At 42.3% G+C, this 16,230-nt stretch overlaps 1 protein-coding gene across 1 annotated transcript in view; it reads left to right on the top strand.

Moving 5' to 3' along the window:
- The first annotated feature begins 6,798 nt into the window (after positions 1-6,798).
- Positions 6,799-16,230, top strand: part of SH3D19 (SH3 domain containing 19) — a 151,401-nt gene continuing 141,969 nt past the window's right edge. Inside the window, exon 1 of the mRNA XM_026647849.2 lies at positions 6,799-7,363. Coding sequence (XP_026503634.1) covers positions 7,273-7,363 — 91 coding nt within the window. The 5' untranslated portion in view covers positions 6,799-7,272. The remainder of the gene's footprint in view (positions 7,364-16,230) is intronic.

Below are 16,230 nucleotides of genomic sequence, written 5' to 3'. Positions count from 1 at the left end.
ATCTTCCAGTTCCTGGGGGTTCTAGAGAAATTTCTCTGTAGCCCAATCCAAGCCTGACTGTACTTTTTCTTCTGGCTGATCTGAGGATGTTGGTTTTGAGCAGAGGAGGAGGATGTGTGTGATTAGCCCTTGTGCTTTCATTTGTATACTTTGCTATATTTATACCTTAATTTTTTGTTTCAGGCAAAGCAGGAGTAGTAGGGAACACTGTTTCCCAAGTTATTCATTATCTTCTTCACCACTCCATCTTTGTTTATCTCCCACTTATCTTCCTGCCTTCTTCCATACCACACCTTATGCCTGGAACTCCCTTCTGTCTCAGCTGTGCATGGTGCAGCTTGCAAGATGAGTGCTATGATTGTATGCTCATTGGGGCAGGAACCATGACTTATTCTGTTTTGTATAGTAACAAGCATGTTGTTGGTGATGGTTAATAATACAATAAATGATTCTCCCTTCCCCACATCGTTTCAGATTTTATTGCTTCTTTTGAATGACTGTTGAAACAGAATGCTCTAGCAGTTTTTATCTTAGGAATGTAGATAGGGCCTCTTATTTGTTTTCAAATCTGTTTCCCTAGTCTAGGGATTTGGCAGCCTCAGTGTTCCTTTTGTGGTTAGCAGTGACAGAGTGTTTGTTTTCTGCACCTTTTCTGATTTTTCATGCTGATGTTACTGTCTGGGTCCCCTGCTTCAAGTGACAGCAAAGTCCCTTCACAAGGCAGACACACCTCTCCTGTGGTAAATAAGGTGGGTATGAAAATAAATATATAATATAGAAATGAGGAAATTGTAAGAAGAAAGCCCTGTGGAGGGTTGAGTGTCCTGGCCACTCATGGTTATTGGAGGGTTCTGGAGAGAATCCAGGTAAGTCCTGAAAGCTCAGGAAAGGTGTGGTTAACAAAGTCCCCTGCCTGGACACTGATCATATAGCAACTAAGAAATCTGTCTGGAATGCAAACAGCTTTCAATTCTGGCTCTATACCTGACTCTCTCTCTTTGTTCTCCTCTTCAGCACCCACAAATGGTTTCTTTCTTCTCTTGTTGACTGTCGTCCTCACACTCTTCTTGTCTGTAATTATTTTATGTCTTCAGTCCAACTTTATGGCCTTGTTGGTGCTGGAAAAATTCAAACTTGCAACTCTGCAGTGGTGAAGCCCCACATAGTATTCTGCACATAATTGCACAGGTGGGGAATTATGGGTCCTACTTTGCCAGTTTAGAAATAACATCGAACCATGATCCTACATCTTCGTGGGGGGAGAACTGTGCACCCACATGAAGACCTAATGGGAGTCCACTCATGCAGACCTCAATGAAGATTTGGGGCCTTTAAGAGTGCAAGCCTGTTAAAGCAGAGTGTTTGTCCTTTATACATAACTATCATACTAACTGAATAGCAAATTACACACAAACAATTACATTAAAATAACATTATTAAGGTTGCAAAGACAAGCACTCAAAAGTTAGGAAATACCACAATTAAGACTGCCTGTGCAACATTAATTTACCTCCTGTGTGTATGCATTATGATAGTCTTTAATTATATGATCACATACTATTTTTTCAACAGGACCCCTGCTTCATTCAGTGCACAGAATAAATTGCTCACTTAATGAGCACTGTTCAATATTTTGATTTTTGCTTCATTGTTCAATGGGCATCTTAGTACATATTTACTGCAAATTATTCAAACACTGCTCTGAAAACAGAATTAATTTCTTCATGGACTTGTCTCTGGCACTCATCACTATAGTTTCTGAGGGCTTCACAAATACTAATGAATTTATTTTCCCAGCCCTCTGAGATGAGAGGGTGATATCCCCCTGTTACAGCTAGGGAAGCAAGGCACAAAGAGATTAACATAAAAAGTCCACTAATTTTGGCCCAATTTGAGATGCCTAGTGTCGCAACCCTGCTTTAAAACTTCCCCTGCTGAACAAATACCAGGCTACTGTGTTTGAGTGTGATTACACTGCACTTGTGTGCTTTTTAAGCTTCCTATACTAAAAAATCCATATTTTCCCCCCCGGGTTTTGGCACTCTAGGCATACTCTCAAGGTGCACATCCTGTATCACACCCTTTCTGCCAGCTGAGACCCCACAGTGCAACTGCCTAGGCCCTGTGACTAGGGCCAGCTCCCCTGGCCTTCCCACTCTTTCCCAGAATTCCACTATATGTGCAGGCTGGCTTACAAATTATTTCTTCAGGAATACATGATAGTGGAAACAAACAGGCGCACAGGCTATGCAAAGCAGTCCAAAACCAAACACACTTTACTTTAGATGGCAGTAAATAAAAGTGTCTTTTCAAGGCTCCAGGTCCTCTCTTCGGGTCTCCACTCCTCCAGGTCAGGCTTCTCTTCCATGTGACTCAGTCAATCTGCATGTGCTCATTCTTGCTCTCTCTTCCCACCCTGGAGTCCAGCCAGCATCCTTTTACCTTGGCTGGCACTGCCATCAAAATATTCGCTCTCCCTCCAAAAGCCTGTCCCTTTGTTCCTCATGTGAATCCTTTCTCTGCATATCTGAGGCTCTGTAGTTTTTAAGACACAATGCTAACACCTGATTTCTTTGTTCTGCTTCTGGGGCAATTCCACTCTTCAAACCTCAGTCTCTTGCAGAGAAGTTGGAGAAAACTGGTTCTCCCAGCTTCAGCCAACCCATTGTCCTAAGGTTCTCCCATTTGAATGGGTGACCCTCCCTTATCCCTGATCTGAAGATATCCTGACAGCAGATGGTGGATTCCACATCTATTGAATGATACAAATGATACAACAATTTCATAAAATCAACCAGAATACGTAAGTTGTGCATAGAGAGACAAGATGGGTGAAGTAATATTTTTTTATTGGACCTGTGACGGGTTGGACCCCTCTTCTGGGATGCCACCTGATGTACTTGGATTTCACTGAGCCTGCTTGCTCCACTAGCCTGGGCTCCCTCTCCCTGTTTTTCTGAATTAGGCTTTCCAGCCTATGGCAGCACACACACACACAGGTAGGGAGGCACCAGCTGTAGAATCAGAGAGTCTGCAAACAGCTCTCTATGAGAAGACTCAGCTAGGAAATCACCCAGAACTCAAGTGCAGCTCCCCTCTGGAAAGTACACCCAAAATAATACCCTCTTGCGATGTAGACAGAGGTGAAAGTAAGCCGGTCCCGTCTGGCATGGTGTACTGGCAAGAGCCGGTACGCCGTGCCAGACTGGACCGGCTTTTCCGGCGGTGATTCCGCTGTGAGGAGCCCTGGGCCCTTTAAATCACCACCGGAGCTCTGGCAGCCGGGCTTGGGCGGGGATTTAAAGGGCCCAGTGCTCCTGCAACTGCAGGGAGTCAGCCCGGGCCCTTTAAATCACAGCCGGAGCCCTGCCGCCGCTACCCCGGGGCAGTGGTGGCAGGACTCCAGCGGTGATTTAAAGGGCCCGGGGCTCCGGACAGAACAAGGCAGATTACTAAGCAAATAAAACAAAACATTCATATTAAGCTTAAGATCTTAAAGAGACTGGTTTCAAGAAGTAATTTCTCACTCTAAATGTTGTCTTAGGCAAGTTACAGAGTTTCTGTAGTTTAGAGTCCCAGGTATTTCTCTTTACAGACTAGACTCCTATGTCTCACTCTGGACTCAGCCCTTGCCTTTCCCACAGCTCAGTTCCTTTGTCTCCTCAGGTACTTTCAGTAGTCTTTCTTCTTGGGCAGGAAGGCAGTGGAGAGGAGGCCTGTTTTCCTTACTCCCCAGCCTTAAATAGAATGTGCATAAGGCTTCCCGCTTTTGTTTCCAGTGGAAAAGTACCAGCAGTGTCCAAGGTGGCACTTTTTACCAGGTGACATTATCACCTGACCTTGCAGTGTTAAAGCAAGCATGAAACCAGATTTATTTGCAATGTCCACAGGAAGGAACTCCTGGAAGATGGGCGATCTACATCCTTGACTCATTGTCTTTTTCCTAATGGACCATTAAGGCTGATTGCTTATTGTCTGCTGGGCATCTCCAAGTATACACACAGTTGTTGTCAAGGCTGATTCACCACTCTGGCACTTTGAGTGCAGAAAGTGGGGGCCCACAAGGGCTCTAAAATTAATACCTGCCATTCCAGGCTTGTATTAAACTCCCAAGGTTACAGCTTTTTTTTTTTTTTTTTAAACCTTGGATTGGTAGATGCTGCCACCACCCAAGTGCAAAACTCCTTTGAGATCCCAGGAAGGTGCACTTGGGAATTCCCTCAAGCTCTTTCACCCCCCTCTGGGGAAGAGCTGAGAAAGAAGAAAAAAAAATAGCTGTTACCACCAGCTAATTAAACAACATGTGCACAAACCTCTTAAGACACAAAAATCCAATTCTGTTCTTTAAAAAGGTAAATTTTATTAATAAAAAAAGAAAATACATCTGGGAATTTAGGCTTTTGCTACATTTAAAAAAAAGCACTACAAGGATTAAGCATCTTGCGGTCCAGCTTAAAGGTTACAAGCAAAACAAAAGCACTTGGGGTTAGCACAGAGGCGTCTACAAGCCATAATGAAATAAAAGGGATAAATCTAATCGTGTCTTCCTAGACATTTCCTGATCTACTTACATATCTGGGGTTTTAGATAAGTAGTTTCTAGGTATGATACTAATGTTTTATCATACCTGGCCCAAGCTTCTCACAGCATAACTGGTCCCTGTCTGCCTCTCCCTGAGAGCAGACAGACAAAAAGGGAATCTTGTTTCAATTTTAAAAAGTTATAGCCTTCCCATTGGCTCTTTTGGCCAGGTGCCCACTCACTTCCTCTTACCTATGCATAGCAGTGAGACTTTTTAACCCTTTACAGGTAGAGCAATTAGAGAACAGCTCCTAAGAGGGATTTTATAGCTACTGGTTGGTTGGGCGTCCACAAAAGGGAGCTACCCCCTCTCCCTTCATTTATCACAGTTGTAATTTTACATAGTCAATATTCCTAACTTCAGATACAGAAATGATACATGCATACAAATTGGATAATCACATTCAGTAAATAACCTTTCCGATGATACCTACAAGGCCCATCTTAAAATATCTCAGTTATGCCATATCCATATCATAAGAATATTTCCATAAGGACTATGGGGGGTAATGTCACAGGACCAACTTCTGTTTGTGAAAGAGACAAGCTTTCAAGCTTCACAGAGTTCTCCTTTAGCTCTGTATAGCTTGAAAGCTTGTCTGTTTCATCAACAGAAAGTGGTCTAATAAAAAATACTACCTCAGCTGCTTTGTCTCTAATATCGTGGGTCCACTTTACAACATCACTACAACCAGTATAAGTTGTACATAGAGCCCCAAATAATCACACACAATAATCTCTGATTTTTCAGAGAACATAGCATTTTATAACATGTCATATGTTCAAGCACAACTCCCGTTGACTTCATTTACAGCTGAGAGTGCTCAGCGCTTCTGCAACTTAAATTCCAGGTTTCATGTGAGGCACCGAGAAAATGAGTGCACAATTAGAGACTACCTGTGAAGTAATAAAGTGATCATCAAGGGGTTAACTGCATTACTCAGAGTACTATGGGTTGTAGTCAGACTCCACCATTCTCATACTTCCTGTTTAGTTAGTGGGAGTTTCACCCACCACCACTTTGTTACATAGTTGAATAAAGCAGCATGTTCTTCTCAGCTTGCACTACTGAAAGTAGTGTGCATCTTGTGCACTGAGTGGTCCCTTTACAAAATATGAAAAGTTTGGTTTTAATTAATTCCCAAGCATCACACAGGAACTCTATGGAAAAGTCAGGGAGAGAGTCTAGTTATCTGAAGGGCATTAAACTGCCTAAACCACAAGACCATCCTTTTTTCTCTGCAGCTCCTTGCCTTATTAACTACACACCTACCAATGCCTGCAACAAAGGAGGCAGGGGTCCTATAGATCTAGACTCCTTCACTACATAACCCTGGTTCATCCCCAGAGCACCATCCATCCTGTGTCAGGCAACCTTAATTATAGGCAGCACTACTTGTTCTACCTATAATAACAATCTGAAGCCAAAGACTCTATAACTTGGATATTTCTAAGGTGCCTATCATATTGGTACCTAAGCACTGCCAACTTTTTTCGCAGCCAGCAGACCAGATTCAGTGATGAATGAATCCTGGTGTCCACCTGAGGCACATTGCGCATATGCTAATAAGAAGAGTAGGTTTTAACTTTTCACAGTGAGAACCTTTACTACTTAATTCACCTTAACCATAAAGTGCAAATGTTTTTCTGAACTGTTGTGCTCATCATAGCAAATAAAACTAACCCTTTAAAACAGGTAGGTACCAGGCACCAGTCTCTTATTTTCTGCCCTGATTTACACCCCTGGTTGCCACACATGGCTCAGTGGGCTTGTACTGGGTAAACTCAGCATGTAGTTTCAACAATGCTTCAACAATGGGACTGGAGTCATAAATCAGCCAAGTCTCATTTGAACAGAGGCTCTTGTTTTGGATTATTTAAAGCAGTTTTTAAAGGTCTTTCCCACTGGTGAGGAAGAATGTGCTGCATTCTTGAAGGGACCTTTAAAATCCCACTCAATGCTGCACTGTTTAGAACTCTCCCTCCTTCAAAATGCTACCAGCTTGAGAGACTGCCCTGGAGATATGTGGATACAGAAAAAAAAATCATGTCCCTTTTCCCTAAATAAAAGTTTTCAGCTACTCCAGCCTTGCAAGTGCGAGTCCATCGTCCTCCCCAGCTGAGGCTCGCTCCCTCCCTTGCATGCTGCAGCCCTGATTGCTGCTTTCTGCTCCAGGTACCTCCCCCTCCTCCTTTTGTTTTAGTGTCAGGCAGCAGTGGAGTTTCCTGTTGACACCGGAATCTTGTGAATGGGCAGGAAAAGCAAACGCCACCTTCTTTCATTTTCCTTTAACTTTCCCTTCCCTCCGCAACCTGGTTGTGTGGGTGCGCCTCTCTCTCTCCTCCCAACCTGCGTCCGGCTGAGCCTTGCTGGGGAAGGGAGGAGAGGAAAAGGCCCAAAGAGGATCCTCCACGCCTAGGCTTAAACTTCAGAGAAGAGGGAGGCGGAGTGAAAAGGCGAGAGATTTGCAGGGAGTTGCCGGCTGCCGGGGCAGACGAGAGAAGAGGTGCAGGTGCAGAGTGGGGCGGCTCGGAAGGGCAGCTCTGCCCCGGGGACCGCAGCTTGCCCCCGCTCCAGCGCGTTCGCTGCTCACTCAGTGAGCGAGACAAAGAACCCCCCGGTCGCGCGCTCTCTGCGCTTGGGCATGGGGGTGCCTGCTTTCTAAATGCCCCCTCCTGCACCCCTCGCTGATGGCTGAAGCCTGGCGGCTGGAGGACGAGGAAGAGGAGCTGAGGGAGTTCGGCAGAAGGCACAGAAGGCGGAACCTGAACTCTGCAGCAGGTAAGCAGGAGGCTTTCAGTTGAATGCGGGGGCAAAGCCATTAACCCCCGGAGTGCAGTTCAGTCCATGTACCAATCTCACTAGCGAGTGGTGCACACGACACGAGTGGGGCTATGTTCGCTAATAACAAGTGGGGGGGAGGTCAGATTAAGTAGATTAATGTGTTAATCTGTGTTTGACCGTTACTTAACAAATGGGATTTTTCCCCTTAAAGTTATGTTTAAAATCCTACCTGGAAATGGAGGTTTTTTTTTTAAAGGGAGCGGAGGAGAGCAGGAAGGGGAGTCAGGGCAAGGTACAGTCAAATGACTGTTGTTAACTTGATAGGCTCAACTGAATGCTTATCTCCTTGATGAATCAAAGGATAGTCATTAATATTAAAAGAAAAGGTGCAATGTCCAGCTTCCAACAGTTTAACTCCCAGAGTGCTGTTTGCCTAAATTGGATGGTTAAATATAAATTGTATTGACCAATACTTAAAATGCCCTAAGGATCACCACCCTAACAAGCAAACCCCACATTGCTTGTTGCCAATGTGAAGCCCTGGATTCTGCTGCTTGTTATGCAGTGGAACTCCCCAGAGGCACAAGGGTCTGCCAGCCTGGGGTTGGAGGCCTAAGTGTCAACCATGTGCTTAATGCTGTACCAGACACAACATTACAAACAGCCCGTGCCCTGCAGAGTTTACAGTCCCAGAGAAAATGGGGTGCATTGGGAGACTCATGTGAGGGAACTTTTTTATTGACTCACTTCTTGTAGGCATCACAGGAGAAATGAGTTGTAGGCTTTCTCTATACATAGAAGTGTTATCACTTTAACTAATGTAGATAGTTATACCAGTATAAATGTGTTTATATCAGTATAGCTTATTCCTATATGGGAAGGGGAACAAACTACATCAGCATAAGGCACCTTTAGGAGGTGATTTAAGAAGAGATTTGCATGACAACAGGGCTTGGCAAACAGGAATTAGGAGTTGGTGGTGTGGAAGAAAGAGACAAGTGGGATGACATATTTGGAAGGCTGAGGAGAAAGGGTGAGAGAATGTGATGAGACAAGGGGTCAATGATTAGGCTACAATAGATTTATGTAGATCCTTGAAGACAAGGATAAGTTTTTATTTCATATGGTGGGCCAAGGGAGCCAACACAGCCCTGTCATAAAGTATCCCTGTAGCTTCTAATTCAATCATTACTTAAAGATCACTTGTGATGAGCAACTTTTGCTAGTCCTTGACGCAGTTGCTGTATTATTTGTCTCTTCTGTCCATATACAATCCACTTTGTGCTGAAACAGCTTCCTAAAAGCCCAGTTCCAGGGAGAATATCACATTAAGAAACATATCTTTAAAAACCAGCTAAACAAAAATGTTACCTTTGTTTCTAATAATTTTTTTTATTAAAATTGAAAGAACTTTTAAAATCAGTGTTTACTTTTTTATTATGTTTACTTTCTGCATTTCTCTCGGTGTAGACAATGGAAACTGTCTAATCATTTTCACTTGACAAAACCAGCTATAAACAGTTTTAAGGCCTTGCTCCAGCAAGTCATTTTTTGTAGAAGGAATAATTATTATGTATATTTTAAAACTCTTTCCACTAGTAGAAAACATTTATGTTGATCTTAGATTTTGTGAAATTGTGTGTGTTTTCTCATTCTGGAGCTAAATTTGATCCCAGAGTTCACTTTAAGGTATAAAATGATTATACAAAAAATAAAGGGCTGGATTCTCTGTTGCCTTGTACTTTGTATAGTTGCTTATACTGGTGCAAAGGGAGTGTAAATTGCTACTGTCTGTTTTTAGTGGTGTGCTGCACCTACATTGTACTAGTGGAAATGACTACATGCATTGCAGTGAATGAAGACTCATGAGGCCGTGTCTACACTAGGAGCAGTTTACCGCTACAGAAATACCAGTTGTATCAGTGATAATCAGACTGTGCCTCTCAAGCCGCAAGTGGCTCTTTAATGTGTCTCCTGCTCTTTGCAGCACATGATATTAAAACACTCTGATTTAATTATTAATAAATCTAAGTTATTAATCAATCAGGATGCTTTTACTGTGTTATCAACCAGCTAAGTTATCAACTTGCACTAAGTTATTAATTTACTTGCTGTGAGAATAATATATAAAAACTAAATATTTCCCCTGTCATTCACACCACTGTGGCTCTTTTGGGTAATGTTGATCGCTAATTTGGCTCCTGAACCACTGAGGTCTGAGTTTCACTGCCTTATACTATTCCTAGTGTGGGTGCAGCTATCCTGGCAAAGCTGCAGTTTGTATACTTACAAAACAACCAAAAATATATCCATCGATAAGACAGCATAGGCAAAGTAAGAAAAATGCCGGCATAGTAAAACCACTGCCTATAAATGAAATAAGTTATACTGATAAAAGCACAGCTTTGCCAATATAGCTGTGTTTACACTACGGACTTCTGCTGGTACAGCTATGTTGGTCAGGGACATAGTTATGCTGGGAGAAGTCTAGACATATCCTGAGGCCCAGTATTTTTAAAGACGTGTTTGAGAAAATCACTTGAGCTGTATATACAGAGTTTTCTTCTCCTCCCACCTCCTAATTTATATTTTTTTGGATTAAAAAATTAACTGCGCCTTACAAGCAAAAGATCTAATGATGGAAATGATCATGTAAGTAAGGGTGAAACAAACAATGGGAATATTTTAAATTGAGAAATAGGGTAGTGAGTTATGCTGTATCTATTAATTTAAAACTTTACATTTTGTTGAAAGCAATACAGGCAGCTTGTGGTCTGCAACATTAAATGTGATGGATATGCATAGGCCACAGTTATAAAATAAAAGTTCAGTTCATACATGGAAATACAGATTTGTGAATGAGCACTACCTCAGTCCCAGTGTGGTTCACTTATAAGTAGTGTTGAGAACCTAGAGACGTGGATTTTAAGAAGTTAAATACATAAAAATGGAAGAGAAAAGGAGAGGCGTATGTGTGGAAATAAAGAACTGGTATGAAAGGTTAAAGCACAGTTATTCTTCCTAAAGGTCTGACCCAGTAAACACTTGTACCTGTGAGGACATGTACGTTCATGAATTGTCCCATTGTGTTTGCAGGATCGGGCCTTAAAAGGGTAACAAAGCGACAAGTAATATGTTACCATAAAATTATACATCTTACACTGCGTTACCCACGTTACATGCTATGGAGAAAAGGGACAATCTCTTCTTTGCAATACCAAGCAAGTCTTATAATAAGTGTACTGTTGAGAGGGCAGGAAAAGATAGTGAACAGTTGGAAATTTTGGAAAATGCTGATTTGTCAGATCAACACTTTCCATTGGAACTTGTCAATTTTGATGAATATTCAGCAGAAGCCAGGCAGATTCTAGAATGGTGATTCTAAAATGAAATCTGGCAAACTTCCAGGTCTGTGAAAATTTGTTTTTGGAGGTTCATCCTGATTCAGGACAATTTTTTTCCCTCAAGACTTGAAGTTTTTTGCAAGCCTGAAAGTCTGTTTCCTGGCTATCTCTAATAATGAATATTCTATGAGGGGAAAAAAAATCTAGTCCTGCAATGAGCTCCATTTGGCCAATAATAGAGTATGAGGATCGTGAGAGAGCCTCTATAATCTAATGTGTTCGAAATCTCATACTTCGAACTACATTTAATGTCTAAGCTAACTTACTGTGGTCAGCCTGAATTCATTTTAACTTCTTTAGGGTGCAGTTGGGTAGCTACAAATGTTGCAGACACTCCCTGAATTTCAAGACAATTTATGAGCTGTCAAAAATCAGTAACTAGTAGGGTGATGGCACTTGTTGAAGTGTGTTTTCTGGACTAGCTAAGTCTGTACCTTGGTATATCCAATATTCCTTCCCCCCCCCCCCCCCCCCCCCCCCCCCCGGGTAACTCGGTAGTACTGAGCAGTGAAGTCACTGGGAGTTTCCTGTGAAGAGATCTCATAGGATTGGGCACAGTGATTTATTCTTTTCAATTTGGCTAACAATATTTTTCTTTAGTTCTAATGGAGCAAAAGCCAATATAGTTCAGTGTTGGTGACTTTGCTGTCTGTGCACCATTGACCTTCACATCTGAACTTGGAACATACTACACTTGCCATTGTAGGGGGCACCTTGCATCTCTTATAAATAAATTGCATTTTAACTGCAATGAAGACAAAGTAGCAGCCCATTGATGTGTTTTGTGTATGTCATCAGTCTTATCAGCCAGAAAACAGAAAACTCTCGAAATAGTGGAGCAGATTTTGTGCCCCAATCTGCTCACTTTGGATCACTTATGAGTCCCCTGTTGGGGATTTCCCCAACATGGGAGAGACCTCAGTGTGGGGGAGCTGACAAAGCTGGTTCTTATCTCTTCCTCATGCAGTGCCTTTCTCTTACTGTGTCTGTATATGATGCCACTGCCTAGCACAATAGGCCCACACCAAAACTACAACTTTAGCAAACCTTGGCTGCAACATTTGAACCAAAAAATTCACTGCTTTCTTACAACCTCAGTTATACGTTTTTTCCCCCTATATTGTTTTCAGCATCTGTTATTTTCTCTTCTATTCCTTTCCTTCCATTGTGTGGTCCACCTACTCCCCTACATTTCTAACCTCTCACTTCCTCCCCAATTCTCTTTCACACTGCTACTCTTTTGTGGCTTGACCTATACTTAAATGTTTGTTAGGTCAGCATAGCTATGTTGCTCAGGAGTGTGAAAAATCCATTCCCTGACTGCGATAGCTATGCCAACCTAGTGTAGATGCAGTTACGTCAATGGAAGAATGCTTCTGTCAACATAGTTAATATCATTCAGGGAAGTGGTGTTCCTGCACTGAAGGAAAAACCCTTTCCATCAGTGTAGGCTGCATTTACACTACAGAGGTATGCTGGTATAGCTACACCAACATAGCTATGCCTGTATAGTCTCTGTAATGGAGACACGGTCTAACTTATCCAATCAATTTCTTTCCTACCCACCTATATCTACACAGTGAAACACACCTTGCCTCTTCCAGATGCTTACTCGTTCTTGATACCCTATCATACATAGGGCATGGAAAACTGAGGAGATACCTAATAGCCAGAGAACTAAAGGTGAAAGCTAAGCCTATGCCCTGACTCCCAAGCTAATGGCAAAGTTGGAATTCTCACTAAGATGCTATTTCTGTACCTGGTAAGAGGCTCCATCTTTTGTACCATCCAGCTAGCACGTAGCTGATAATGTGAAGTCTTCTTCAAACTCCATTTGGCTGATGGAAACAAAGGAGCATTTTCCTCTCTTTCCTCCTGGCTGCTGTAAAGGGACATATAATGTGTGTGAGTTAGGTAAGGAAAGGGCTAAAACCTACTGATATTACTATTGTTAGTTTATCAGTAATTCTAGTTACCAGCCCCTCTCCTTTACTCCTACCATCATCACTAAAACTTTAAATGGGTCTGAAGTAATTGATGCTGATGTAGTAAAATAGTGAAATAATGCGCAGTGAGGTAGCTGTCTGTAAACCAAGATTTCTCACTTCACTCCCACCTGCTTTTAGAGAGCAGCCACTCACGGTTCTATTCCCATCTTGCAGGGCTGATAAATGATGATTTTCACAAGTGACCTTGTCTACATACAAACTTACAATGGTGTAACTAAAACACTTTTAAACTGCTGCAGATTTGTATGTGGGTGTCTAGTCAAAGAAGCACTGGCGCCTTTTAGATCAGACAGTAGGGTGATGGTCTATACCGCATTGAGAACTAAGGCCTAAAGTTGCACCAGCTTTTTTTTTTTTTTTTTTTTTAAATCAATATAGATAAACCCTGGTGCAAACCTTGAATGTTGAATGCTCTTAAACTGCCTTTACAATGTAAGCGAAATTGATATAAACCAGGTGTAAAACAATTTAAGAGTGCCTACATGAGGGGTTTGTGCCTGTTTGATTAATTGATTTAGTTAAACCTCTGTAACTTATGTGTGTATATATAGGCAGGGCTTGAGATATGTACTCTTGTTTAGAGTTGGTTTAAACCTGTTTAAAAACCATGTTCTACCCTAGGTTCTTACTTAGGCTAGAATGTGTCTTTTAAACATCATTATCAGGTGATTTGGCACGTTCTATGCTATCCATCCAGCTTGTATGCAGTGCTGTTAGCTGCCTTGGAATTTGGCCTGCGTATTGGGATTAATACTCCTATCATAGGATCTTTAATGATCACAAGAACTCTGAACTAGGATTGACTGGAAAAGAAGAATTCTGATTTGTGAAAAATGTAAACATTTCATAATTTGTTTGAATTCCACATTGGAGAGAGAACCACCTCAGAATAGTCTGGTTAGGACACTCATCTGGAGTATGGAAGACCCAGTTTCAGGTCCCTGCCCTGTCTGAATCAGATCCCTAATCACTAAGCTGTTGGCTATTTTGAGGGTCTCTCTCTCACCCATCCTGTTGACACAGATATATTTCCGTGAAACAGTTCAGTTTCAAGAAAACAGTGTTTTTTGACAGAAAAAGGTTTTGTCAGATTTTTCTACCAGCTCCACTCACAACTGTTCCCTTTGTGAAAATTGGTGGTTTCACAGGTTCCTGTCAACTGTTCAGTCTTTTTCAATTTGTGTGCTTTTGCAGTTCTATTTTGGGTTAAAGTAAACCCAAATAATTTTATTAGCATATGTTATTAATGTTTTACCTATCTCTACTCTGTGTCCTATTAACTGAGTTTGGGGCATACAGTAATTTGTATAGATTAACACTGAGTAAATTTTCAACTTGTATGCTTTTTAAAAACAAAACAAAAATAAGTTTACACGGTGATAGATGATGCAATTATATGTTTAGGTAATCCATTCTTTCCCTTTTACATAGAGAAACATGCAAAAAAAGCCACTTAATTAGTTTTGTTGCTCCGAGAATAATATTTGTTTTGAATTTTAGGAGGGCCTTTTGTGCTAATATTAAAGTGGTTTTAGTTGTTTTAAGAAGGCAAACTCAACATTTATCATGTGCTATCTGTGTCCCTATATTGAAATGGGATCACTTTTAGTTTTTTCTTATTTTGAAATATTAGTTTGTGACTGTAGAACTTAATATTTTGGCATGTGTTTAAGGCTAATGGAGCTGAGCTGGCTCATATCTCAGCAATTTTTGGGTAGACCAATATCATTAAACTATTCACTTTTCTCCACCTCTAGCCAGATCCGTTTCAGAGTATCCTTAGATCCTGTAAGCTTTGGTAATTTAGAGTAAGGTTTAAAATAAAGTGTGAGAGGCCTTAACAGTTTCCAATATAACCCAGTCTCTGGAGATGTCTTCACTGGCAGAGTTACAGCGCTGACAGGTACAGCACCGCTCAGAGAGCACTTGCGGCCCTTGCAGCGGTATTCGGCACTCTGGGCATCTATCCCATAGAGCATCTCTTCCCCTTCTGCCGCTAAGAGTTGTGGGAAGGCGGAGGGAGTCACGGGGCATCCTGGGTCCTGAGTGCCTTAGGGTATGTCTTCACTACCCGCCGATCCGGCGGGTAGCAATCGGTCTATCGGGGATCGACTTCCCGCGTCTAGTGAAGACGCGGTAAAATCGATCCCTGATCGCTCTGCCGTCGACTCCGGAAATCCACCTCGGCAAGAGGCGGCATCGGAGTCGGCGGCAGCGCGGCAGCGGTCGACTTTCCCCCGTCCTCACCGCCAGGTAAGCCGACCTAAAATACGCAACTTCAGCTACGGTATTCACGTAGCTGAAGTTGCGTATCTTAGGTCGGACCCCCGCTGCAGTGTAGACCTAGCCTAAGGAAAAATACAATATGAATGACAAACCATTCTGTTACCTAAAGGCTCAGCATCTTTTGTTCTCATTTGGCTATTGGGCAGAATACAGTTCCATTTCACCTTAGAAAACCTTGTTAATGGACTAACTTCACACACAATCAATGCTTGTTAGAAAATCCTTTAAGTATAAAAACCTTCTCTTGTTAAGGTATGTTTATTTGACTGGCTGGGTGATTTGAGACTCCAGCTTCACAAACGCTGAAGAGGCTATTCAAATAGAACAGGAGTACTTGTGGCACCTTAGAGACTAACAAATTTATTAGAGCATAAGCTTTCGTGGGCTACAGCCCACTTCTTCGGATGCATCCCACGAAAGCTTACGCTTTCCCCTGTAGCCCACGAAAGCTTATGCTCTAATAAATTTGTTAGTCTCTAAGGTGCCACAAGTACTCCTGTTCTTTTTGCGGATCCAGACTAACACGGCTGCTACTCTGAAACCTATTCAAATAGGCTATTCAAATAGCTACCCACTATGTATTTCTGCGATCTCTTGAGAGAGAGAAGTATTTTATTTGGATGCTGTGGCAGGGTGGACTCACCCCTACCTACTTTCTAGCCCACAATTGGAGACTACCTTCTGGTAAAACACCTCATGCAATTTATTTTAGTGCTCTTTGCCACCACTTTCACAGACTATGTAGCCTCATCCCAGCAGTAACATGGAGCCTTCAGCAGCTGAGGCAAGAGACCTTTTATGGCTCTGGCTCTACAAGTATACCTCACTCTCTCTCTCATACTTCCTTCCAGTGCCTCTTGTACCAGCTGGGCTAATTAATGAGTGGCTTTTAACTCCTGCCAGCCCATTCCTGTCTGTCAAGGCTGCTTCCCCACTCTGAACTTTAGGGTACAAATGTGGGGGCCTGCATGAAAACTTCTAAGCTTAGATCTGGTCCGCTGCCACCATTCCCAAAGCTAATTCCCTTCTCTGGGAAGCCTTGAGAAACTCTTCATCAATTCCCTGGTGAATACAGAGCCAAACCCCTTGGATCTTAAAAGAAGGAGAAATTAACCATCCCCCCCTCCTTCCTCCCACCAACTCCTGGTGGATCAAGATCCAACCC

This window comes from Terrapene carolina, unplaced genomic scaffold (assembly GCF_002925995.2).
Source record: "Terrapene carolina triunguis isolate 2854851 unplaced genomic scaffold, T_m_triunguis-2.0 Scaffold66, whole genome shotgun sequence".
Lineage (NCBI taxonomy): Eukaryota > Metazoa > Chordata > Testudines > Emydidae > Terrapene > Terrapene triunguis.
This window is presented reverse-complemented; position numbering and strand designations above follow the sequence as displayed.